The following is a 26,150-nucleotide window of genomic DNA, read 5'->3' as shown; positions in this document are numbered from 1 at the left end:
GTACCCCTAGCATTAGATAGAATCAAAATAGAGAAAATAGTGCAGATTTTGTTTTTTTTCTTTTTTCAAATTGTATTGGTAAAAATTCATCAAACACCACATCTAAATTAGACATCACATTGCAATCTATAACTCCCAATTCTCATCCAAGCTCTCACATTCACGTTCTACGAAAACGCATGCTTGATCTTGCCCCAAATGCCCATCTTCTTCTTGCCATTCTTCTCTCCGTTCCTCGACGTGACAGTGTACAAGTTGGGAGTCTCGCCACCTTCATCCTTGGCAACATTATCCCTACTGACAATATTGCCAAAGCCGCCTCTGCCAACACTATAGCTCTTGTTGGACTTGATCGCCTCCAACTCGGGCGAATCGTCCTCCAACACGTCGCCATCGACATCCTGCAACTTGCGGATCTTCCCGGGGTCGTCATTCTCCACCATGTTGCCGTACCCGCCACGTCCCGTCGAGATGCGAGGCTGGGTCAACACGGGCGTGTTGGAGCCCTGCGGGGCCAACTGGGGCAGGGGCACCTCGTCCAGCGACCTGATGTTGCCCGCGCCGCCGCGGCCGGTGGAATAGTACACTTTTCTGCTTGTCGTTGGCTTTAGCTCGTTGTCGACACTCTGGTGCTGCTGTGGCGGGGGGGATTTCGACACCGAGATTTGTGGGGACAACTCGTTGTCTTCCGTGGTTTTCGTCTTCAGGAAATGGATATTGCCTGCACCTCCTCTCCCTGTGGAATATGCCATTGTAATACGCGTCAATCTATGTATGCTCCGAACTGGGGGGGAGGTTGCTTTGGTTGGTTGCAGTTGCTGCTGACTGGTCACCTAGGACATCTGCCTTCCTTATATAAGTACGGACTCACCTGCAAGTTGTGCGCCAAAGCAATTGTGAAATTGCGAGTGATCTCCTCCCCCCGTAAAGTATTGATGTTTGGATGCGGTTTCCTTTTATGGACAGGGTGTGAGCCGCACCGGCCACCGATTCGCTCCACACCGAATCGGGTAAGCAGGGATGCCGAATTGGGGGATTTGGGATCGAGCCGCACCCCAGCCTCAGCCACCATCTCCACCACGACGGGACAGCTCTGCCAGCTCTCGTGGGCTCTTTCTTCCTGTGATGTTACCAGAGGGAGGTTCACGACTTTTTAAACATACACATTTACAAACAGCCTGTCTCCCCAGCCTGTCGAGGAGCGTTGGTTTTTTTTTTTTTATTTATTTTGGGGAACGGCTGATTTCAAAACTTTGCATTATCTCTGCCCGCCGCATCGGCGCTCTTATCTTAGTTGCTATAAATTTTTCTTTCTATTGTTCAAGAGATATTTCTGCGACTACAAACAAGGCAGACTTTTTCAATTCTTGCACCCCCCCACCCCCCGGTCCCGTTTAAAATCCAACTGTCCTTATTATCATCATCACCTTCGTCACATGGGACTCTGAGTCACAACCCCTGGGCTTCTTTAACTTGTTAAAAAAAAAAGGATTAAATACCGAGCAAACTGGTTCTTTGTTATTGTTTCTTCAGTTCGAGCTTAAGTAGCTGAAAACTTGAGCGTCGTAACATTCGAACCCTTCACAGCTTTGCTCATCATCGCCATCATTGGAACTTTCCAAACTCTCCTCTTCTTCCTCCCCTTCTACTTCTGCGGCATCTTCTTCACCTTCTTTTTCATCTTGTCCTCTTTCATTGCCCTTGACTCCAGCAACTGCAACTGCACCGACTGCACCTACTGCTACAGCAGCAGTAGCCATCGCAACAGCTTTGGCTTCTCCGTCACTGGTTCCGCCATTGGCCAAAACTTTCTTCTCGAGCGCACTTCCTTCCTTGCGTTCTTCCGTGCGGTCTTCTTCGTTCTTCCACTTTTGGACTTCTTGCAGCAGCAGCAGCAGCAACTGCTCCTGCTTCTGACGTTCCTCAATATTCTGAACCGTAGATTGAACTTGTCCCAATCCCAATCTTCTCTTTGCAAAAATGTTATTACCGGGGCTTTTATACTGGAGATGATGATAATTCATTTGCATTTGCTGCAACTGGATCCTCTTCAATTCATTCTCTTCTTTCAACTTGGCTTCCATCGCAGACTTGTTGACGCCCACACCAGCAGCACAACCAACACCTGCTCCACCAGCTGATCCAGCAGCTGCTCCACGCGCGCTGGATCCCCCCTCCAGTACACAAGGCGCTGAGAGTGGCACACCGGCTTCACTCAGTTTGCCCGCTTGTGGAACCAAACACGGCGTTGCCGTAGCTGTAATCTTTTTAGCCGTAGCAGCAAACGCAGCCTTCTTTGGGCTGTCACTACCCTTGACCACATGCGTGCCGCCTGCATGGCGACCCGACAGCAGCACCAGTTTTTTCTCTTCTCGATCATTGACGATATAATACAAGGCACCAGTCAAATCGTAAAATTTTTTCTCAACACTCGAATGCTCATCGATGCTTTTAGCATTCTGCTCGTCACAATAACCACCAAAGAAAATCTCAAGATCTTCTTGAGCTGCCCGGTGGGCTTCGTTATCGTCTTCGCCATTTTCGTCTTCTTCTCCTTCCCCGTCGTCAGCAGCTGCAGCTGCATCTGTATCTGCATCACCTCCAGATCCATACTTGTTCATCTTGTTTTTCCGTCGAAGAAGCACATTGGTTCTGCTTAATCCAAACGCTTGCTCGCCTCCCGCTTCATTATCTGCAATTGAACCATCTCCAAGACTTGCCATCCTTCCAAACAGCTTTTGTCTTTCTCCCATGCTTGACTGCAGTTGATTTCCATCTGCAGCCAACGCAGAAGCACCGCCGTTTCTCAGCATCGTCATCATCTTGACGTCCATCTTTTGTTGGTTCAAGTTCTGAATATACTCCACTAAATTAATATTCAGCGACTTTGTGTTGTCGTGAGAATAAAACAGGTAGGATCTTGTAGGTTTCCGAATGATCGGATTCGTCAACATTGCCGTGGTATTCGTCACTGGCGTCATAACCATGCGAGACGTCTGTTGCTGGAAATTGTGCGGTTGAGATGATGGCCTTTTGGCAAGATTTTGTTCTTGAGTCGAACGCGTCAAGGGAATCACTGGAGCATCATCGCTCAATGACCTGGATATACTGACATTGGCGTAGCTTCCGGTCAATTTCACCGCTGAGCCTTGCTTCGACTTGTCACTAGGCATCGCGGAAGGTGGAGCTTGAAGGACCAAAGTCTCCTTTGAAGATGATGCCGCTGCAGCAGAAGAAGCGGCGGCGGCGGCGGCGGCGGCAGCAGCACCAGCAGCTGTTTCTTCGTCTCTAAAGGTCTTTGCCGTCGGTGCATCATGATGAGGCAGCAGAAGCAGAAGCAAGAGCCTTCTGCCCTTTTTTTTTGTATTGAAATACTTGTGGACTCGTTGAAACCATCGGAGATCTTCACCTTCCTCCAGGTTCTTGGAAACGTTTTCACCAATTCCACCAATCTTTGTCTTGTTCGTCGTCTTGTTCAACGTCGTCGTCGCCGCCGACGCCGTGGCGCCTTCTTCGACGTCTTCTACTCCTTTTTTCCCCTCTTTATCGGCTTTACCACGCGCCTCATTTTCGGCATCATTTCCCCGTGATTTTCTCAAATACAGGAGCAGCTTCTGCGGTTTCTTCTTGAGCTCCTCGTCAGTTTCCTGAATTGAAGCACTAGAGGACGTGTGAACAGCTTGGTTATCAACCACACAGACATACTTCTTGCCCACGTCGTTTGCAGGATGGTGTTGATAAAACGTGGTTGTGGTTGTAGTCGTGGTCGTGGTAGTGACAGATTTCGTAGTTGTCGCTGATGCACGCGTCCCAGTCAAGATCAATGGCCCCGTAGTTGCAATAAAAGAGGGCGTGAATTTCGAATCAATCGTCCTGGACGAAGCTGACCTCTTTAACGAAACTTCATCCTCGGTATCGTTAAGAAGTCGAAGATAACTTGGTTGGAAAGAGGCTGCATCTGAGATCAACTGCGCATCTTCATCCACCCCAGCTTCAGCTTCAGCTTCAGTCGCCGTTGCCGTTGCCGTTGCCGTTGCACCTGAACCTGCACCTGCACCTGCAGCTTTTTCGAGTACTTCTCGCACTCCCTCTCCTCGGTTCAATCTCGTTCTTGTCTTTTCAGAAGCAGCAGCAGCAGCTCTGTCCAGTGATAAACCATCGTTCCTCTTGTGCTCGCCAGAAGCATCCGTTTTATTCTCCACGTTTGAACCCGACACTGACCCCGACTCGGGACCATTTTCTCGCAATCCGGGTTTCAATCTTCTCGTTCTGAGATTCTTCAGTCTGCTGACACCTCGCACAGAACGAGCTTTTTCGCCCTGTTTTCCTTGTAAAGACTGCAGTTCTCGCTCCTTATGATGCTTAGCTAACCGTTCCTGCTGCTCTTGCTTTCTTGTTTTGAAATTCAACAATGTTCCACGCTTGCTAAACTGCAACTTGTCAACTTTGACAATGGTAAAGCTTGCATCTTCCGAAGCTACTCGCGGCAATTTAAACTTCAGCGACAGGGAGTAAGGAGACCTAGGAGGCGATACAAAGCCCGCTGAGTTATTTGATGCATACGAGTTCGTCGTTGCTGATTCCGAGAATGATGCCGCCATCGCAGTTGCCAATTTAGCTGTTGAATAAAAAGTCTCGTCTCCGTCTCCGTCTATTCTTCCTCTTTTTCCTCCTCCTTTTCCTCCTCCTTTTCCTCCTCCTTCTTCTTCTGATGTTGATGATGATTCTGATATTTGAATGGACGAGTTGGCCGGCGTCGGGACATAGCACGTGGAGGGAATCTCACGTTCGGTCACGTTTCCATCTTCGTCGTAATTGTAATCAATCCCATCTTCATCTTCAGTGTCAGCAAAATGTGAGCGGCTTCTGCTGCTATCTAGATATGGGTTGTAGCTGGGGACATGCTGCTGCCTTCGTCGCTGTCGCTGTCGAATTTGCCGTTCTTGTCGAACCACTCTAGACTCCTTCGAGAGCTTGTGAAAGTAGTGTTTCACCCTTGCCATTCTCTGTCCTCCTTCAAATACGTCTGAAAGGTTTGGTTTAAAAAAAAATAATAAAAATAAAGAAAGGAAGCGAGTGTGTTGAAGCTAAAACGTGGCCAAGTGCCAGCTTGAAATGGTGATGGTGATGGTTGATTTGAAAAATTTTAATAAATAAAAAAAGAACAAAGAAAAAGAAGGCGAGCATAGCTGGCATACTTGACGTGTTAGAATTCTTAATTTTCCAATCTGCGGTAAACTTGGGGGGGGAAGGGGGGGGGGCGAAGAATCGGGAGGAGGAAGGGGGGGTGAAGCGAAGCCATGAGGTGGTACAAGATGTGAGTCTATGTGAAGATAGGGGTAGTTTCCTTGTTTTTTTGATATGCAGATGTTCAATCCCACTTTCCCTGGCTTGGAAGTCGAGGGGGAAGAGGTGGCATTTTTATGGTTGCAAAATGGAATGCGCGCAGTAGATAAGTTGTTGAAAGTGTGGAGATTTGTGGACAAATAAAGTGCCGGCCAGAGGCCCACCCTCCCATGAAGCTGCTTGGTGCTAAAGGACAAGATACCCATCAGCTCGCCTTTAAAAAGACAATAAGGCTGTTCAAAGATAAATTCTCCAGCTCAAGTGACGATCAAGTGATGATCAAGTCGCCCGTCGTTCAGTTATCCAATTTTAATGAAAATTTTGTCACATCTGAGGCATAATTTTTGATAGTCAACTAACATCGTAATAATTTCAACGTATGGAAGAAGTCAAGAAGCACACTAAGGTTGGCTTTAGAAAAAAAAGGAGGATTTCCACTCATCTTGAGGCACGTAAAGACGATGAAACTGCGACATTACGCATTCTGCCCCGCGATCCTCGGTGCTCACTCCATATGAGATTTGCATTTTAAGATATAAGCGGTTTTTCCTGACTTGCGCCTCCCCTGGCAGTGATACCTTCCTTGCAGTTTTGAAATGGTCTTTCTCGTTGGCTGACGTCCAGATCTTTGCGCTTTCCCTTCAAAACGTGGCGTGCAGCGATGTGGTCGTTGCGAGACAAACTATTGGGTCATTAGGCTCCTGATTTTCCCCATCAGCAAGGAAATAGACGTGCTCATCTCCTTGATCTCCCGTCCTAAAAACATTGCATCTGTGTGTCGGGTTGCAGCTAATAGCTCTATTCAACGGTTGTTGACAGCCAAAGCACTTGATTGGGAACTTTGTGCGAGTCTACCATTCATGGTCCAGCCCAATTCTTTGATTAACTGATGAAGATCCTTTGCCGGTATCTCTTGCAGGTATAACGTGTGGAGAAATTGAACTTTGGTGTTTACGCTGTGTCCTAGGATTGTTTTTTTTTTTTTCGAGTTCAGTTCTCGCAGCAGGATCATATTTTTACCCCACGAGTAAATCTTCAACGCGAGGTGAGGCGCATTCCATAGGATGTCTGCTAATTGACCTGTTTTGAAAGGCTTAGCGAGTGTCACGAAGTCGGTTCAATAGCCGGTGAATTAAACTGGTTCATACCCAAGACGAGATCAAGAGGGTGGTGGCGGCTGATTCCCAGCCATTGACCAATGTTGCAAAATGTCAGACATTTAAACAATGCGCCATTAACAACATGTCAGCTCTGAGTGATGAACTATCAGAACCCAAAAGAGAACGATGGGCTTGGTGAGCTGTCCGGCCAATGACCTGACAAAGAATACGCTATCCTCTGGCGTTAGGCACATTAGAGTGGCCGCGTTCTCGGGTTCTATATCTTAATTGTGTTTAGTTACACCTTCATTAAAAATTCAACAGTGACACCCAGAGCTTCAAGCAGTCCAGGAAAATTTTGACTAATGCGACGCTGACAGCACTTTCCCAAATGAACTTCTGAGCAACTTGAACACTTCTGCTTCATTCCAACTCGACATATCATCAGCTCTCAATATTAAGCGGCGTAGAAGCTGAGCCCCGTAAAGTGGCCGCATTAGCTACCACTAGCTCTCTTGTAATTTTTTGCAACTTCGATATGCCCAACACTAATGCACATACAAAATTTCGAAGCATCAGATTTCACTCCTGCTCTGTTTAACTTCAACCAATACGCATATCCATATCACATAAGACTCTTGAATAAAGCTTTATTTTTCCATATTCCTGAATATTTGGAAACGAGTCAAGTCCGAGCTGGCTGATGATGAGCTCGACCGGATTCGCGGCTCTCCCTGGTCCTAACAAGCACCAAGTAAAAGATAGTGGTCATCACTCTAAAGCCCAGAAGGCGAGTTCAAAAGAAGCTAGAGCAGCGCGGAGACGGCAATTGAGAGAATACTACAATCTTGGCTCTGCGAATCAACGCACCACCACCACCGCTGCTGTACCACCAGAAGCAAACACGAGTCGATCTGATCGTGGTGAAGATGCCGATCCATCAACACTCACCCCGCATGCCCATGCCCAGAAGTTGACCCCGCTACAAACCTATTTGAAGCACCTTGACTCGTTGCGCGAAGAGCAGCAAGATCAAATGGTTCAAAATTCAGGTTTGCCAGCGCCGGCGATACCCAGTGGCGACGACTGGGGGAATGTGGAACAAGGTCAAGAACTCGATCATCAGTCATTGAATTCTAATTCAAACTCGATTTCGTTGAATTCTTATACTACTGCCTCTTTGCTTAATCCCATGCCTTCGCCACAACCACCAGCAGCAGGACTGCCATTACCAGCAGCACCGCAAGTTGATGAAGAGTTGGAAAGTTTAATCGCAAAAGAAATCGCTCAACATGAATTTGGCCCCGATGACTATGCAACTCTCCAGGAAATGTTGTTTGCGGAGATACATCACGGTCCAGGAGCTGCTGTTAATTGTACTTTGGATGAGTGCTCATCTTTGGGGAATTTCAATCTAGGCAGTTATTCTTGGTCCGAGGAATGTGAGCAGCAACAGCAACAACAACAACAACAACAACAACAACAGAAGGAGCAACAGAAGGAGAAGCAGAAGGAAAAGGAGAAAAGGACGCAATTTGGAGTGGTGCCGCCCAACATTTTCCTCTTGCGCACGTTATCCACGTATCAATTCGAGGACTATGATTTGGAAGATATGCGCAGGGAGGACGCTAGACAGCAACAGCGTAGAGCCAATGCTCAAACAATTAAAATGGCTCCCCACGCAGAACCTGACTTTATTCACGTTGCGAGCAATGAAAATGAAAATGAGACTTTTTCATGTGACGATCCCTTGCGTGTCATGCTTGAAACAAGTGATCCATTCTACAAGGATGCGTGGGGCAAGCGGTATATCGATGAGGAAGACGGGTTTGCAAAGTTGCCCACGTATAATCCCTTTGCTGTTGAATTTGCCGGTGATTTTTAACACGATGAAATATTTAGCTTGAGTGTATTTGTCAGAGTATCATTAATAAAGAGAGAAAACTTTGCAGTTTTCAACAAGAATCTCAATCTTAAAATCTCAACACATCATGCCCCTCGTAGTGGAATCACGTTTGTTTGCACCCGCTTGCTCTTGCTCGTGTATACTTGATTTACGAATTTGGCAAAGCTCTCTCGTGTGCTTCAGTTACCTCCTTCCTCCCATTGAATCCACCAGGACTCTACGGCCTCGTGGATTTAGCAAGAAAATCAAGCAGTGATGCTGAAACACTCGCTCGTGGCTTTCAATCCGAATCTCGCGATTTCAGTTTTCTTCCTCTCGGTGCTTTTTCCAGATGTTGCGTTTAATGTTTCAATTTAACCTGCATCGGTCATCTCATGCTCTTTTTTGCGTTCAAACTAGAACCTGCATTTCAAAGCCAGTCTTTAACGAGTTTACCGTATTCTCCCAAACTGACAATTCCTCATTCCGCGTTCTTCCTAGTTTCAAAAAAAAAGACTATGGGAATGCGAGGCATCTGTAGTTCATAAAAAACTACAACAACAAGGAAAACGCGGAACCTGTAGTGCTTGCATATGTCAAATATTCTTTGGTATTTGGCGAACGTGGGTGAGAAAGAGAGAGAGCTAGAACACGTCTATCAAAACCGAGCAAGATAGCGAACACTTGGTGGGACTCACACACCACGTCGAGCCTCGTCAATCCACCATGACCTCGCGCCTTGACACCTTCGCCGATCTCTACAAACAAAAAATCAGGTAAACACGCGGCTACTTCACCCCGTGCAAGCACCAACGGACGCGAATAAAGGCAAATTCCTCGACAATTATCACGTCTCGTGATGATTTGCACCGTATTGTTGTTCCCCCACTCACCTTCATCCTCTCAACCTCTCGAGGAATCTAGGATCTTTTTTGCTCTTGTTCAAATTTTCGACGCGTCGGTGCTTAATCTGCATCCCGCCTTAGACTCCTCCAAAACAAAATTAAAAGACTTGACGGTTTTAAATTCAAAATGTTGAACTCTGGGTTTCTGGTTGTGAGGGTTTTTTTGGGCCAGCTGGTGCTCAAATGGTGCAGTTTTGCTTCTTTTTCGGCTGGTGTTATGAGCCACACTAGAAGCACAGCCCTGCATATAGGCGGACACTAAAGGTCGTGTATGGTGGCTTTGGATGGGGCACGTGAGCAGTTTTTTCAGTGGTGGTGGTAGTGGTGGTGCTGGCTGTGTTGGGGCAGGGGCGAGGAGATTGGGATTTGAGAGCTAAACTGAGTGTATGTGTAGGGACCAGTATCTGATGGTGAGGGCAGTGTCGACCCGCCCAGGATTGGCAGTGTATAATTTTCTGCCTTAGCGAGCTGGAGATTGCAAAAAATGCAAAAAGGTAGCTGCGAAGTTGCTTTCCACAAAGCAGAAATGGTATTATGTATAGAACAGTTTTTATAATTTTCCATCTCTTGGACTTGTCTTGACTTGAGATATTATCCAGCAAGAGCGTTGAGACTGAGATCAAACCGGAGATCAAGCCACTGACTATTCAAGTGAGTCCCTAGCACTCCCTCCCATGGAGTTGCTGCTGGTGCTTACGATCTCGGGGCCTCTCGCAGCAGCAATGGTTTGAAGTCAGGGTTATCCGTAACTGTGCTGGCTCTTACCACATAGTTGTATACTCTCACGGCAGCCACGGGGTGGGGGGGGGGGAAAGGAGAGTGGACCTAATTTTTTCCTATAATTTCGCCACAATCCCAGCTCAAATCATAATCAAATCACCAGTCAGATCAGATAGAGTGAAATTCTCTTCGGTTGGCTTTCCAACGGTTCGCCTCGTAGCAGTCGATGCCACAAGAGTGTAAGAGCATACCCTCTCCCAGTCCCAAGCTTCGCGGTACCTGAAAAAACTCTCCAACCTAAGCCAGCAATCGAAACAAGGAAGCATGAAAGAACGAAAGCTACTTACATTACCAGATTCGGTCCTTTTTGACTCCTATACTGACCCTATTCATTTTAACCATTAGATATGAGGGTGGAAGGGGGGGGGGGTCGTGGACCACCACCAGAAACCTGCTCGATCCGGTTTTTTAGAAAAAAAGTTGGTGTTGGTACGTTTGCTCTTGCATGATGAACTTTGCTCTACTTTTTTAGGAGAATTAAAAATTAAAAAAAACTTGCCAGCGTGGGAACTAAAAAAAAAAAACTCACAGATGCCAGTTGCTTTATTTGACGCCACCGTGATGATTTCTAATCGGGTGAAGGAGGAGCAGGGGCAGGAAGGAAGGGGCAGATGTCTTAGAGCCAAGATTCTGGAATGTTCTAGCTGGAGCACACGCACCTTGCGGCCCAAGGCGACCACGACTCCTTCGCCCTTGGATCTTTTCAGTGACATTCGAGATCTGAGATACGAGTAATTATTAATAATCGGCCGCGAGTTTACGCTCGATGCCAAATAGTAAGTTAATGGTGGCAAGAGGAGGAGATATGTCCGATTTTGACAAGTTTCATTAAATGTTATGAGTCTGTGGGGGGTGTAAAATAAAGAGAAAGCTCTGGCTAAGGAGACACCCGTTAGAAACTCCACCAGCATTATTTGTTATTATCTGGGTGCAATGGTTTTTCACATCTCCATGATCTCATGATTTCTTGATCCCCAATGAGTCTCGCCTGCAACCTCCTCCTCCCCCCCCCCCCCCAAGGGAACACAACACCTTGATGCCGTAGACTCTCAATTTGCAAAAGTGTTATCACAAGTAAGTGGAAAACAGCTGCTAATCTGTGGCAGGCTAAATTCTGGTAAATTGGCCAACTTCTGGAGATTTACGCTCCCTGCACAAACCCAAAAAAAAAATAAAACCCGCGCACAGCCATTAGGTTAGCTGCAAATTGTTCCGTGGTTGTAGTGAACACAAGGCGATCAACATCAACCTTCGAAGATAATCTGCCACCCATATTTTTTTTTTATTTTATTTCGTGGCGTGCGAGGCGTTGAAAATTAGGGGCTAGCCAGAGAGAGTCGTCGAGAGCCATCGAGAAAGAACCAGGTCTACGCCCGGAACAACTGGCCTAATTCCATCCCACGCCGGGGCTTTTTGTCTATGCTCCAAGTCATCCACATCCGAAAACAATTTACCCACCTGAGTAAAAAAGACGGAACAAGGCAAAAAAAAAAACGAAAAAAAAGAAGAGACAGGGGAAGCAAAAAGTCACAGGCGGCTTACACAGCCGAGCCCCATTTTTACTGCGAATAAAACAAAGAACGAACCCGGGAAGCACACAGGGAAGGTTTGCGCAGGGTGTGAGAAGGCACAATCACCACTATTTCCTTGAACTCAGAGGCAGCGGGTAAATGAACAACTAATTGATGCAAAAAAAAAAAAAGAAAGAAGTAGACTGCTATTAATAAAACACGAGAAAGATTGCAAATGGCATTATGGAAGCGTATTAACTCGATTGGGGCAATGAGGTGTGAATACTGCATATACGCATAGGCGTGAGCTGGGTACACGTGATAGTGAGAATGTCCAGTCCTCTCACCGTGCCCTTCTAATGGAATGCAATGCAATGTTATCTAACCTCTGAACAGACAGGACTTTAGAATGGGTGTTCTTGTTTAGACTCCTGTTGCAGCTGGGTTGGACTTTAAGCCGCACTGCAGCGGGCGCCAGTTTCTTTTTTTGTTTTTGGCGTCGCTTTCTTTTCTGTTTCGGCTGGCGGAGTGTATACAATTTATACCGTGGATACACCAGCTTAACCATTTCAACAGCAGAGGCATGGAGGAGGAGCACAGCAGCCAGAGCAAAGTCTGGGACGTTTGGACGGATATTTTAGACTGCAAAATAAAAAAAAAAATCTGTCAATATATAAAGAGACTGGAATCTCCCACTAGTCTCTGGAAATGTGTAGTTCTTGTTCTTTTTTTCTTATCGTATTAGTCACCCAGAGCTTACCGATTCAAGAACACATTTAATACTACAACAATGCAATTCTCAACTGTTATCGCTTCATTGGCCTTAGTCGGATCCATCCAAGCTAAATTCCACAACGATACCGCTGCCGGTGTCTCCAACTCCACCGCTGGTGGTGCCGGAAAGAACGGTACTGCTGCTGGCGCTGGTGGTGCTGGAAACGGTACTGCTGGTGGTGCCGGTGGTGCTGGTAAGAACGGTACCGGTGCTGGTGCCGGTGGCAAGAACTCCTCCGGTGGTGCCTCTGGTAACGCTGGTGCCATTGCTAACGCCAACATCTACGGTGGTGCTGCTGTCGTTGCCGCTGCTGTTGCTTTATTGTACTAAGTCTTGAGTCAAAGAGTGTGTTGGTGGGGGGGCTTTTTTCCACCGCCGCCCTTTTTTCAGGAACATCAAAAGAAGGACCTTCATTTAAAAAATTTCAAAGAGTTAACTTTTTTTTGTATTATAGAGTTTGGTTGAAATCATCATCATGGAAACACACCATCAATGGCTATTGCTAGGACATTCACCTTCACCTTCAACTTCCACTAGAAACGGTTGTTTTTAGGCACACTTAGAAAGCGCAAGCTGCTTCTATCTTAATTTTAATTACATGCACTTTTTTTTTATCAATTTACTTCATATGCACGGGTTCATTATACGCATGAGTTTTGTAGTCAGGCTAATCCCTTGAATCTTCTAGTCTTAGGTTAAAGATTGAAATCTCTGGAACTCTACTCTGGTTCTATTCCAACTGTCACAGCCTGGAATGGTGTGAAGGTCGTGAAATTTACATGACCACCGGCTGCATCTCTGCGTTTATTGCGAGCCAGGGGCGCGAATTAAAAAAAAAAAAGGAAAAAAAAAAACCAGAACAAACAAGGGGAGAAACGACGGGGGTACTTGTTCACTCACAGCTGGGCGAAGTCACAGGGGTGCAAAAAAGAATAAAAACCTGTGAAATCTGGCCATAGTATTCAAGGGAGCTTGCGAGATTTCAACCCAAGGAGAATAGGGGGGGGGGGGGGGGGAAAGGCAAGTCATACTTTCTCAACTTTGGCAAAACTCGTAATCCAAAAAGGAAAGCGCTTTATTCCGGCCAGACCGACCTTCGTCGCAAACCCCTAACAATTTTCCACCCGGTCCAGAACACAACTTGTTCGAAACTCGCTTACACGATCTCTCCCCTCTTGTCCCAATTGAATGGATATGTTTACATTCAAAACCCGCATCTAGATTGCTCTCAGTTTGCATTTCTTGTTTGCGTGTGTGTGGGTTTTGACGGCGACGCTTAAAATTGCCACGAATGAACTGAACTCGGCTCATTTCAAAATAAATATCCCCTGCAAAACGCCCATTTTTTTTGAGACAAAGGGGGGCACCACACACAAATACGCACGAATACAGATTCAACTGTATGAAAATAATTGTCTCAAATTGACATTTTTCATGAGCTGTGGAGGGATATTGGAGAACGTGAGTAGCAGTTTTGAATGCTAGTATGGGAAATTACTACATCACAAAAAAGTGATCAAGTCGGGGGTAGGAATTTGACGCTTGAAGAAAGGCATTCCTGACTAATTACACACTTCTGGGTTACCCCTTGTAATATGTTATAGGAGATAAATCAACAGGGTGATGGACCTTGTAGTATTGGAACGTATTCAACGTCACATGAATGAGGTAAAGGACAACCTTCCTCTGGAGACGACTCGGCGATTCTTGCAGAAGTATTTTTTTTTTTCGCAGCCATTTCGAGGTATATTCTTCTTCGGCATCACCAGAATTAACAAAGACATCTCTTTTTCTTTTCTTTTCAAAAACAAATAGCACCACGCCCCATACCACAAACCTTGGATCTGAGATAGACCCATGGAGGTCATTAACCGTGACTGCCTCGTGGCTCATGGCGTCGAATAACCAGAGCTGATTTTCATCCTACTCTCTCTCCCTTACCCCCCCGCAGCACTCCATCCTCTCGAAAACGTTGACTGCAGAATGAACCTTGAAGAACCCCAGCAATTGCAGCAGTGGAAAATTCGTCCAAATTTCAAAATTGTTGATATCACTTTTGACCAAATTTGGAACAACAGGCGGTTGACTGTCTTGGCTACATTCAAGTTTCCCATCACATCGGACACGTGATATTGGCACGTGACTCTGGGAAAAATCTTCAAAGCGTGTTGTTCCCCCACCAGTGTAGAGAATGAGGTTGTGGTATATAGAGCTGACTCGAGTGAAACGAAAGGGCATGAAAAAGTGTACATTTATTAACTAGCCCGCCTTCTTTCTCCGCATCGGTTTCCTCTCCAAAAAAGACGAATCAATAGTATTATTATCACTGCTAAACTCCTCCTCGGGGTTGAAAATGTCCATCAACTTGCGACTCATTTCATCAATGAGTTGCTCGTCGTACTCAATCCCGCGCGCAACCTCGCTTTTATCACCTTTGTCGCCACTAGTTGTCGCCCCGGCGCCAATCTCAGCCATGCGGTTTCTGTTGGATCCAACCTTGGCACCACCACGACTGTAATGTCTCTGTTTCTTCATCACGCTGCTGCTATTGTTGCCGCTGCTATTCGCCTCGCGCACCTCAACACCTTGAGACTCTTCGAGCTGTTGCATCACGCTCGTGACCGCGTTGAACAACTGGAATTTAAACAAGTTGATCTCGTTGACTTTGGAGACTAGCATCAGGTAGATCTTGTTGTACTGAGATAGCAACTTGCCAAACTCGCTCGTCGTGGCGGTTACCGTGCTGGACGTGGCGGTAGCAGCGGCTGCGTCGGTGGTGTTTGCATTGCTGCTGTTGTTGGTGTTGTTGGTGGTGCCACTTTTGTGGTCGCGCGAGTAGGACGACAAGGAAACATCGGTGTAGAGTTTGTTATGTGCCGTCGATGGCCTCGAAGCACCACCACCAAACGTCGAATATAGATTACCAAACGATATCTCATACGGTGGAGGTAAGGCAATGTTTTCAAACTCTTGTATTTGCGCAAGTATACTATTCAATTGTTGCTGTACCAATTCAAATCTATCCTCGTCGCGTTGTTCCTGCTGAAACGAGACTGCCGACGGCGGAGGCGGCGCTGGACGCAGTGACGTGGGCGGTGCGAGGATCGGGGCCGTGACCGACGAATACAGCCTAGATGATGTCCTTCGAGTTCTCGAAACGGTTCGATTGCGATGGCTATTGCCATGATGATGATGGTGATACATTTATTGACATCCAACCCATCAAGAAAGAAACCCACTCCAATTCTCTTTTTTTTTTTTTTTTTTTTTGCTAACCTGATTTCCCAACGCAAAGCACCACCACCACGAGTGGACAAAAGAACCAGAAACCGACAACTACCCACGCTTCAAAAAACATCAGGCAAGCGCTCAACCACATAGCTATGCGCACCAACGCTCAACAAAGGCACCCCGGGCACCTTCCGTATCCTGCGCTTGAGATCCGCATCGTTCGTAGCAACAATGTAGCACTTATGCAGCATCACCCGGTTAACCAAACAGTCATCAGCATAAGTGCCACCATGGGTACAAGTCAACCGCTGTATCCTGGGGTCTTTCGCGAGTTTCAACGCGATACGGTATTTAGCGCCCAACTTCTCCAACTCGGCCATTACGCAATCGGTGATTATCGGGATGCATTTCGCCATTAAGCAGTCCATTAGCCCGCGCACAATGTCAATCTTCTTCTGGATGCTGAAGTTGATGAAGTTTGTGTCGATTAACACTTGGTACGGCGGCTTTATCGCGTCGTTGAATTTGAAGAAGAGCGAGGAGGAGACTTGCGGGATGTGGGTCGAGAGCTCGGGGTCGCTTTTTTTATTAACGGTGGAAGATGATGATGAGCCTGGTGGTTTGTTCTTGGATAGACGCGGGTCTTTCTGGGAGAGCGTGCGTTTCACCGCTGCAAACTTTCTCGTCTTCTTGGCCTTTCCCATGATGTCTGTAAGGGGAGGGGAGTGGATATCTTGATGCTGATGGTAGGAGGAAGGGGGAGGAGATGTGGTGATGAGGGTGCTAGAGATGAGATCAAATGCTGCCTCGATAGCATCTCATTTTCGCAACTTTGCGCTACCACATGTTCTCAAGGCCCCTAACGAATATCAGCTTCCTTCTTCTCTCAGATCAATTCAGGGAAGGCAAGGTTCCAGAAATGAGATTCATCCTTTAATCATATATATATAAATAAATAGTCTAACCTCCCTGCTAATGCAATTATCCCTGATCTCCCTCTCTCTCAATACCATATGCAAAAAAAGAAAATAAAAGTTATGCGAATGCCCCCCTGAAACTAATTAGTTCTCTGTGTCTGGCCTGGCCTCCCCCCTCAAGCTAATTGGTTCTCCGTGTCTGGTCCTGGCCTCTTCACTTATACATCCTTTTGATAAATCAACTGGGTCTCAAATGCCAGCTGGTCATCCTCCTTGCGTTTCCAACTAAGCAACCGCTGCTTCGAGAAATCAGCCTCAAACATGCGCAATTTGCGCACATACTCTTCATTGAGCTTGGTGATTCCCGAATCGCCAGTGATGCTATTATAGCACAACCACATGCTCTTGCCAGCGTCGTCATTGCCACCACCTGTTTTGGCAGTTTTGCTCAATTCCGAGAATATGCAAGCGTCATTTTCGTGCTCGTGCCCCACCGACACCACGTGATAGCCACAGTTGATGATGTCGTCGTGGAATTTGGCGCTGGTGGCTGTCTGCATCGGGTGTTTCTCATTATATGATCCGATAATCTTAAACACCCCTTCTGGTCGAAACTGCGGGAGCGGGTGATGGAAAAAGAGCAATTTGTAATCTGCTTTGGTGTCTTGGTTATTGAGTCGGTACAAGTAATTGATCTGCGACTCGTCAATGAGATGGCCCTGCGAGTCAAGCACCGAGACCTCCACCGTTTGATGCAAGTCGGTATGGGTGATTCTGAAATCGTAGTTGCTCAACCCGTTCAAATGCTCCGCGTCAGCGTTGGGCACGGTGTTTAAGCAATTGGGCAAGCTGGCGAAAAACTCAATGATGTTCTTCTTGATCTCGCTTGAAGCCGACGAGACTTCGTCGCCGAATGTGTAGACAAACTTGACTCCCGCGGCGAGCACGGGCTGCAACGACTTCAAAATCACCGATTTGTAATCGAGCGACCTGTCCACGTCGATTAAGTCGCCCGTGATTACCACCAACTCGGGTTCTTCCAACTTCAACGCTGCCTCGACAAACTTTAACGTTTTCAAATCGGAGGATTTGCAAATATTGCCATTGGAGTCACAATGGCCCAAATCTTGTCCAAAGTGTAAATCCGAAAGCTGCATAATCTTGTATTTTTCCAGTGTCGTAGTCAACTTGCCCATGTTTTCATCCTTCTGTTTCATATCTCGCTTGTGATCGGCGACATCGTTATTGCTCATCATAGAAATGGATAATATGGGGTGTATCAGCTCGTGGCTCGTTAGATGCAAACTTTGGTGGTATTTCCTCGAGTCGACCAAGTCGTTGCTTCCGAAAAGTATATCAAATCCGCGCAAGACTTGCTGGTCGTCCTTGATGGGGTTTTCCGTGTTGGTGACTTTGATTTGTTTGTAAAACTTGAAATTGGTGGCCGTTGTGCTCATGAGGCTATCGTTATCTTCGTCACCATCGCCATCACCATCATTGTCATTATTGTCATTATTGTCATTATTATTGTTATTGCTGCTATTGTTGTTTTTGCTGCCTTTCTTGCTGCAAGTAACCAATTCATACCCGTCCTTCTTTTGCAAGCTGATGTCGGAGATATACTTTGTCGCTTCTTCCAACTTAGCCATCTTCACAATGACATGCACGTCCCAATCGTAAATCTTCTTTCCACTCTCCAAATGATGGTTCAACGCTGGGTTCAAGATTGTATATCCATCGGGCACTTGACACGAGAGCAACCGGTTGCACTTGATCATCTTGATGTTGGATATAATCTGGTTATCATTCAACGTCGACCGCAGTAGGTCTAGCTGAAGACGCAACAAGTCGCTAGGGGACACTGCATTGCGCGAAAGGTAAATCTGCCGTACTGTCAGGTAAACAAGCACGAATATGGACGAGGTCACCACTAGTAGTAGTAGCTTGGTATAGTGTCTGTTTATTTTCATCCGTGGTGGTGATATTTTGGGACTGATTTTCGGCGACAACAAGGGTGATATCATTAGAGGAAGTTCCGTTAAGTGAGTAGCCCCTTCTGGCGGTTGTAAATCTAAGCAAGCAAACAAATGAGTTTGTAATTTGAGACTCTGAGGACCTGGGGCTCTTTCACGACAAAGTGGGGGGTTTGTAGTTAAGGTTGAGGGGTTCAACAGCCCTCTCTACAATTAAAACACAGGATTTTTTGCAAATGGATTTAAAAGGCGTTTAGATGCCCTGAATATGCCCTCGCTTTTAAACTATAGTCGAGACCTCCTCCCCTTCTGCTATCACTGCTGCTTTCCCAAGTTCGTAATCCCTTCTATTTTGTTTTTTTTTTTTCAAAAACAGAAGGTACTCGTTGGCTCCAAATTATCACCATATTTCAAGGCTTTGCCCAAAAATAAAAAAAAAAAAGAGATGCATACAATTTTCCTTCTCTAAGGTCGTATACTCCTAGAACAATTCCAGAGGGATCACTGACAAAGGAGAGAGCCGGTGCAGAGATTTACAAAGTTTTACCACTACTACGCCTTTTGTTCAATCAATGCTGTTTATTCCAATCAGAAGCAAATTGTTCAACAACCACAACAACAACAAGAAGAAGGAGAAGCTGAGGATTCGGTTATGAGATTTTGCTTTGAGAATGAGTCTAGACTCAGCATTGAGCTTATACTCTAAATTTCAATACGAGTAGTATATTTTTTTGTTTTACGGAGAAACACCAAAAGACCCTTTCTCGAAAAAGCTTCAAAATGGCACCAGCTGATTTGAAGTTCACTTTTGAGCCCGCAATCGTCGCAAGGCGTTCCGATGTTATTTTCAAGGGGTGGGAGGGGACAGCAGGGACAGCAGGGACAGCAGGGACAACAAGGGGCGTTTAATCTCTGCCTGTGAACCAAAATAAGAGATAATAAAAATTTTAATTTGGAGTGGTGAGGCAACGAAAACAGCCGGTAATGCAGCCCCCGCCCCCCCGACGGAATGATTTACCTGCGAAACCTGGGAGTGCTCGACTCGTGAGGACCCGTCAACAGAGTGAGTTTGCTGCGTTCAACTGGCTATCTGGATGTAATATAGGGCTAGCCAGTTCCTCTCACTCTCTCCACCACGGCACCTTTTATCACGGGAAAAGGGAGAAGGGAAAGTTACCCGTGAAAAGGTCCAGCCAAGGTTTCGTCGTCAAGCAGTTTCCTGCCCCCTCTCTTCTCTTTCTGAGCAATTTCGCCATCAACTTTACGAGAGCTCCTCCGTTTCATCAAAAGCCCAATCTCCTCCGCGAAAGGAAGTATTCAAGAGAGAGAGGTCTATAATTGCCGGTGACTATGATCGATCTAGATTCACAGGGCATGCACTCCATTTAAGGAACATAATCTTCAACGTCAAAAAGACTCGCTTGATCTGCTCAAACTGAGAAAGTCTAGATCTCGACTCGACTCGACCTAACCTTGAAGTTTTGGCATCATCGGAAGGGCAGGACAACAATAGTAAAAGTGATAGCCGACAACAACAACAATGATGCTGGGGCTCATTTCGCAGCGCAGATCACTGCCTAACCAACACGCACAAACGCGTGGACCCCAAATTTCAACCGTCACGATTGACGCGAGAAAGCCTCGATGGAGGGTTCATCCCCTCTCCCCCGAATTTAGCCTATTCACTGGTGAAGAAAATTCCATGATGCGTGGAATAAATGGTATATCGAGACCGTCGTGTTGAGCTCGACCGTGTTTTTGCCTTTTCTTACATCGGTTCCAAAAAAACATTCCACCACTAGCTCTTTTCCGTTTCTAGAACCATTCACGATGCGTTCCACGTCTCTGCATTCGTCGCTCGTAATAATGCAATCTACGAAGCCTATCGTTTATGCGAACAACACAACCGTTCTTTTTAACGCATCACCCCGCCTCCCTTTCCTTCTTCCCTCTCCGTGGGATTTGCAACGCAGCCCATCCAGTACAAACACGAGGGATGCAAGTTTCATCGTGCAAAAAGGATACATCCAGTTTATTGAACTTACAAAGAAATACACTATGCTTCCATGTTCCATTCAAATATCGTCGGTAGAGCAAACCTTCTATTGTGGATACTCGATCCCGACCCGAGACCCTGTTTTATTTTTGTTTTTATTATATTCTTTTGGCATTTCCGGAATTCTCCAATCCACAAGTGCCTTCAAAGGTCTCCCGCAGAGTCAAAGCATTGACGAATATTGATCCAACTATGGGAATGAAGTCACATTTCCCGATCCCAGGGCATGAAATGTACATTGCACGTGACACGCTTACTATGGACGATGGCCCAATGTGGACAAATTTTCAAAACCGACTTTGATTGTTCCAAATCCGAAAAGCCGCCTAATATTAATACCGCTTAAAAGTTTCGCCCAGGCGGCGATGAGACTGAAAATAAGCCATATGGCTGGGATCTTCTCAAAGACTTTACAAAAGGAGATTTCGCTAGATGCCTCAGCCCCTGTTAGAGAATGTTAAATGCGTTGCAAGTGAAGTGCTTGAAAAAAAATTAAAAGATTTACATGATTATGTCAAAACAGCCGAAAATGGCTCACAAGCAAAAGTGACGAGGGTGACCCCCCTGGCCTCATTATTTCTCATCTTCCCCACCTTCAAGCTTTCTCTTTTTCCCCAACCTTCTCTCAAACTCATCCTTAGTCTCACCGGCCCTCCACCTCAACTTATGAGCAGGATGGGTCTCAGCAACAAACCCCAAATCGCTTCTCCCGTCAGCATCGCCAAACACCTGCTCTCTAAAAGTTAAAGGAGATCCATCGGCATGCTCGGGGTACTCGTCCCAAAAGAGATTGCGTTTCTGCAACTCGGGAATCAAAAAGTCAACGACATCTTCAAAAGTCTGCGGTTGGACCGCGTAGGTGATGTTGAACCCATCGACCCCTGAAATGTCAACCCACCGTTCAATTTCATCGGCAACCGTTTGCGCGGTTCCAAAAAACACCGGTCCAAGACCACCAACGGTGATTTGTCTCGCAACGTGCTCTCTCGTCTTTTTCACGTGCTCAGGCTCACCGGGCGCCTTCTTGTTCCAAAGCTCCAAAAACGACTTGACGGCATTTGTCCCCACGGCAGTGATATCTTCTCCGTATTGGTACTGCGAGATATCGATCCCCGTCCAACCGGAAAACAAAGCCTGGGCACCTTCAATGTCGCCAAAACTTTGATACTCTTTGTATTTAGCCTCGGCCTCCTCTTCCGTGGCACCAATGATGGGAGTGATTAACTGCAAAAACTTGATTGACCCTTCGGGTCTAGCGTACTTCTCAGCGGCGATTCTCTTGATGTCCTTGATCTGCTTGCCCAAGGCCTCAGGTGAGAACGTTGTGATAAACACAACTTCAGCGTGTTGAGCAGCGAAATTCTTGCCGGCGCTACTGGTACCAGCTTGGATAATCACCGGCAACCTTTGGTTCAAATTCGGTTCAACAACAGCAGGACCGGGGACTTTGAAGTATTTGCCCTCATGGTCGATGCGTCTGACTTTTTCCGGGTTGGTGAACACACCATCCTTGAGCTCCACCGCGTCATCACTCCAGCTGCTCAAGAACAACTTGTAAATGACATTGATGTACTCCTCGGCACGCTCATATCTCTCGGCGTGCGGAGGCAAGCCTTCACCATTCAACAAATTCCGTGCCGCGCTATCCAAGTATGAGCTAACGACATTCCATCCTACTCGCCCCTGAGTCAACGCGTCCAAACTGCCCAATCGACGGGCCAAGTGGTAGGGCTGTTCAGCAATGGTGGCAAACGTCAACCCAAACGCCAAGTTCTTGGTGACGGCAGCACTCGCGGACACGACTGTGCTAGGCTCAAGCGTCGGGAACTGAGCGCCCGATATCGCGGCAGCTTCAAAGTTGGCGGGCCCGTTGTAAACGTCATAGGGTCCCATGACATCCGCGATGAATAACCCATTGAACTTGCCGCGCTCCAATAGCTTCGCAAGCGAGGTCCAGTATTCTATCGTGTTGTAGTTGCGTGATCTGTCCTTGGGGTGTTTCCAAAGCCCAGGAGCCTGGAGTCCCGAACAACCCATCTCGAACGCAAAGAGCTTGAGTTGTTTCTTTGCCGGTTTCACGCCGTTGCCGCTGGTGGATGCTGAAGGAGCCATCTTGAATTAGTTGTGGCGGTGCTAGATATTCAATTGAGCCCTATAACAAAGCGGATACTGTCGACCTTATATATATGTATATATCAACCAAGACTCCCAAGATGGGAATTGGCCAGTCCAAATTTTTTAAAAGTGGTTTTGGTAAAAATCCAGAATCAATCGGCTGACTCTATATTATTATTCCACAGTAGCAGCTGCAGTATTAGCAGCATCTGAATGGTTTTTTTTTTTCAAGGGGTTTCGTAATAATTTGCAAAATCCCATCAATTATACCCAGGTTTTCGATTCCCACTATTTTTCGGTTCGCTTAAATAATTGTGGATCTTCCTCCCTTTATTGAGCAAGAAGTTGCAAAATGTAAAATGCAATTTGCAATCAAAATCCAAAAAAACTGTGGCTCTGGCTCTCTCTCTCCGCGATGATCAACTTATTGTAGCAGGCCATACGGGTGGGGAGTCACGTGATAAGGCGCCCACGGCTTAGCTTCAAACTGGGGACACGGTACGCAAGGAACTCCTGAACCGGACAAGGTCATCTCCGTCGTCTGGTGCCCGTTGGAGATAGGCGTGAGACAGATGCTTTGATAAAGAAATTAAAAACAACTTGTAGGGCCGCTTCGTTGACGTTTGCAAAGGATATCTGGGGTGGGGGCGATTGGACTTCTACTCCCACGATTGATGCCATCGTCTAAACAGAAGTGATGAAAGCCACCTTTATTCTTCCAAGAAAATGACTATGAACCTATTTACAATCTACGTGACACACTCTCTCTTTCCCTCCCTTCACCCGGTATTCTAGAGTCTCTCTTCTTTCTCATGTCCGCTATGCTTCACTAGATTGTAACCCCAGAACCCAACCACATTCAACAACCCGACTCTCCAACCGTTGAATAATCCCAACAGCTTCACCTTTTGTACAAACGTCATTCCTTCCTCCTCTTGGCTCGATGGTAGTCCGTTAAACACCACAATCATGTTTTCTTCCGGCTTCACAATAGTGAGAACTTTCTTTGGGTCTTCTTTCTTTTGCCGAAGCAAAAATGAAACTTGCTCCTTTCTCAACAAGTTTTCCACGGGCAACTTGATAAAGAATTCACAAATGAGCGAAAGGAGGTTGACGATTGTGTATATGGCAGGCGACGAGTATGAGTCTATGTTGAATTTGATGAAGAGCAAATACGGTGCCATCTTGCGGAACACGCTTGAACTTAATTGATATAGCGTGGTTAAAAGCACAATCGGCAAGGGGAAATTGCTCAAGTAATATGTAGGGAAATATCGGATCGATTCCCTAATCGATCTTGTGTTTTGCAAAACTTCTTCCGCGGCTTGCTCAATAAGGTCTTCTTTGCCATGCACGCTGCTTGCATTGCTACTCAGACCGCTGCGATTCAATGGCACGATATTGTTTGGTTGTGTTATCATGAACTTGATTCTGACTAGATCTAGCGGCATCAATGCCAACCCAGTCAAGACACATGCACCAACAGATAACCAAAGCGACTTGAAAGGGTCATTGGAGTGGGTCAAGTCGAGAAAGAACGGGTCTGGTATGCCCAAAAAGGGCGAAATGAACCCCGTGAGCCAGGCTTCAATGGTGCTGGATAGCGTTTGATACATGAATGAGGTATTGACGCCTCGGAACAAGGCAAAAAACGAGTCCTTGCCGCAAATGGCAGACATGATATCCACCGTGTGGAGCGACTTGGGCTGGATTTTGTAGATCTTGAGTCGTTTCTTTGTGCTCAACCTTTTCAAAGGCGGAGCAACAAACTCGTGCTCGGGCTTGTGGCGCACATCAGCATGCCCGCCCGCGGTCACGGCCGCGGTTGCGGGAGTTATGGGCTCGTACGAGCTTTGAGGGTTGGCCCAAACTTGCAGATCGTTTTGCGGTTGAAAATAGTCGATGGGCTCGTCATCTTCGACAAAGTTGACTCCTTTGCTCAATATGTCATTATCGCCAATCCTTGACGCAGAAGATGTTGGAAATTCACTCTCACCAAGTAACCTCAGTGTTTTCGTTTCTTCCTTCTTTTTATGCGCGGCGGCCGCAGTATTGTTACTGATGTTAAACTTACCAACTTGCAAAACCAACCTCGTAATCTCCAAAGGCTGGGCAATCAAGACCTTGATATAACTCTTTGCAAAATTCCACATTAAATTCTTGATCAATTCTAATAAATTATTGGGGTCAAAGTACTCGTTGAACTCTAGATCGTAAATGAAATTTTTGTCTCCGCCACCGCCACCACCTGTACCTGCTGCTGCTGCGTTGATGCCAACTCCACCGCCTTGCCGGTCAAATGCCCTTCGCAATAGACCGGGTTTCAGCAATGCACTGGCGTTTTGGTTCACCGCGTTATCTATGGAATGCGATGACAAATTGGCCGTCATTGGCTTATTTGATTTCGGGTCCCATAATCCTACTCCTTTCTTGAAAATGACGGAGTAGCCTGCGTCAAAAGTGTCATGATCGTAGTAGGGACGTAGTTGGTACGAATCTAGCTTACCCGAGGAAGATGTGGACATCCTTTGTGGATAGACTGTCTAACGTTGATATATATATATGAATGGGGGAAGGTGGTTAGGGGTTTTTTATTGCAGAGATTGCTGTGTAGATATGATGCGCATCATTTCGGTGGAAGTGTGAGAGGACTTCTACACTGTTTGGAATACCTGTACCAACCACGAGGAACACCACGGCCATAACGAACACCGTTACCACGATCAGCACCAGTCCATCCATAAGGCTTCCGCCAGTGCCAGTCCATTCATGAAACTTGAACTACAGAAAGAGACATTTTACACTCAGCCAGCGTAACTTGCACATGATTTCGCTCAAAAAGATTCCACCCATTCAAGACAGACAAATAGCCTTTTCTTTTTTTTTTCATCATGGCTGAGTATTTGACCCACTCTTGATGTCTCGAGGCAAGCGGCGTTCACGTTTCCCCTTCATCCGCTTGCGCATGCTGCACAATTGACCTAGCAATAAGGAACTCTCCAAGATACTTTAGCGGATCTTCGGGCTTGTGCCGTCCAACCTCTTTCAACCCATCGAGCAAGTGCTTGGTCAAATGCTTATTCAAGTATCTTCTCACTGAGGAACCGCCAACAATCTCATGCAAAGGTGGTAGATTGGGATCTTCAACCGCGTCTTCTTTAATCTCTAGGGTTTCCTGTGTTAGCTGCTGAACCTGCGGCTGCGGCGTCCGCTGCGGCGAACCATCGCCATTGACTGCTTCTTGCTTTATTGGGTTTGGGTGTGGGTTTGAGTTCTCCTTCACGACTGGGGTGGTTTCCGCTTCACTTTCCTCCTGGACCTCTTTTTCTCCCATTTCATCCGTTTCTTCCTTCACCTCACTCTGGTCTGAATTACTAGTCACTGGCTCTGTTTGCGGGAGAGGAGTAGCATCCCTTTCCTGTACAATTGCCCTCAAGTCCATCGATCTTGTAGTTGTACAGAACTTGCAATGTGGTGTGGTTGTAAGTATGAGTTTGGCTGGAAGAAAGAGAAAAAAAACCAAAATGAGGACGTGGATGGAAACTGTCAACTTGGC

At 46.5% G+C, this 26,150-nt stretch overlaps 10 protein-coding genes across 10 annotated transcripts; 2 read left to right on the top strand and 8 right to left on the bottom strand. All coding sequences in view use genetic code 12, as the record gives it.

The window, feature by feature from the left end:
- Window positions 1–167: 167 nt before the first annotated feature.
- Window positions 168–752, bottom strand: LODBEIA_P55790 (uncharacterized protein; the record flags this gene model as incomplete). Its single annotated transcript, XM_066975926.1, has 1 exon — window positions 168–752. The coding sequence occupies one exon, from the start codon at window positions 750–752 to the stop codon at window positions 168–170; it is 585 nt and encodes a 194-aa protein (XP_066832517.1).
- A 777-nt stretch (window positions 753–1,529) lies between these two features.
- On the bottom strand, window positions 1,530–5,003 carry LODBEIA_P55780 (uncharacterized protein; the record flags this gene model as incomplete). The annotated part of the gene is made up of 1 exon (XM_066975925.1): window positions 1,530–5,003. One exon carries the CDS (start codon window positions 5,001–5,003, stop codon window positions 1,530–1,532), a length of 3,474 nt encoding a protein of 1,157 aa, XP_066832516.1.
- A 2,146-nt stretch (window positions 5,004–7,149) lies between these two features.
- On the top strand, window positions 7,150–8,331 carry LODBEIA_P55770 (uncharacterized protein; the record flags this gene model as incomplete). Its single annotated transcript, XM_066975924.1, has 1 exon — window positions 7,150–8,331. The coding sequence occupies one exon, from the start codon at window positions 7,150–7,152 to the stop codon at window positions 8,329–8,331; it is 1,182 nt and encodes a 393-aa protein (XP_066832515.1).
- A 3,986-nt stretch (window positions 8,332–12,317) lies between these two features.
- Window positions 12,318–12,632, top strand: LODBEIA_P55760 (uncharacterized protein; the record flags this gene model as incomplete). Its single annotated transcript, XM_066975923.1, has 1 exon — window positions 12,318–12,632. One exon carries the CDS (start codon window positions 12,318–12,320, stop codon window positions 12,630–12,632), a length of 315 nt encoding a protein of 104 aa, XP_066832514.1.
- Window positions 12,633–14,561: 1,929 nt separating this feature from the next.
- On the bottom strand, window positions 14,562–15,506 carry LODBEIA_P55750 (uncharacterized protein; the record flags this gene model as incomplete). The annotated part of the gene is made up of 1 exon (XM_066975922.1): window positions 14,562–15,506. The coding sequence occupies one exon, from the start codon at window positions 15,504–15,506 to the stop codon at window positions 14,562–14,564; it is 945 nt and encodes a 314-aa protein (XP_066832513.1).
- Window positions 15,507–15,649: 143 nt separating this feature from the next.
- LODBEIA_P55740 (uncharacterized protein) lies at window positions 15,650–16,237 on the bottom strand (the record flags this gene model as incomplete). The annotated part of the gene is made up of 1 exon (XM_066975921.1): window positions 15,650–16,237. One exon carries the CDS (start codon window positions 16,235–16,237, stop codon window positions 15,650–15,652), a length of 588 nt encoding a protein of 195 aa, XP_066832512.1.
- A 431-nt stretch (window positions 16,238–16,668) lies between these two features.
- LODBEIA_P55730 (uncharacterized protein) lies at window positions 16,669–18,420 on the bottom strand (the record flags this gene model as incomplete). The annotated part of the gene is made up of 1 exon (XM_066975920.1): window positions 16,669–18,420. One exon carries the CDS (start codon window positions 18,418–18,420, stop codon window positions 16,669–16,671), a length of 1,752 nt encoding a protein of 583 aa, XP_066832511.1.
- Window positions 18,421–21,052: 2,632 nt separating this feature from the next.
- LODBEIA_P55720 (uncharacterized protein) lies at window positions 21,053–22,591 on the bottom strand (the record flags this gene model as incomplete). Its single annotated transcript, XM_066975919.1, has 1 exon — window positions 21,053–22,591. The coding sequence occupies one exon, from the start codon at window positions 22,589–22,591 to the stop codon at window positions 21,053–21,055; it is 1,539 nt and encodes a 512-aa protein (XP_066832510.1).
- Window positions 22,592–23,385: 794 nt separating this feature from the next.
- Window positions 23,386–25,119, bottom strand: LODBEIA_P55710 (uncharacterized protein; the record flags this gene model as incomplete). Its single annotated transcript, XM_066975918.1, has 1 exon — window positions 23,386–25,119. One exon carries the CDS (start codon window positions 25,117–25,119, stop codon window positions 23,386–23,388), a length of 1,734 nt encoding a protein of 577 aa, XP_066832509.1.
- Window positions 25,120–25,532: 413 nt separating this feature from the next.
- On the bottom strand, window positions 25,533–26,036 carry LODBEIA_P55700 (uncharacterized protein; the record flags this gene model as incomplete). Its single annotated transcript, XM_066975917.1, has 1 exon — window positions 25,533–26,036. The coding sequence occupies one exon, from the start codon at window positions 26,034–26,036 to the stop codon at window positions 25,533–25,535; it is 504 nt and encodes a 167-aa protein (XP_066832508.1).
- Window positions 26,037–26,150: the final 114 nt, after the last annotated feature.

This window comes from Lodderomyces beijingensis, assembly GCF_963989305.1.
Source record: "Lodderomyces beijingensis strain CBS 14171 genome assembly, chromosome: 7".
Lineage (NCBI taxonomy): Eukaryota > Fungi > Ascomycota > Pichiomycetes > Serinales > Debaryomycetaceae > Lodderomyces > Lodderomyces beijingensis.
Note: the sequence above shows the minus strand (reverse complement) of the source record. Positions and strands in the feature narration are given on the sequence as shown.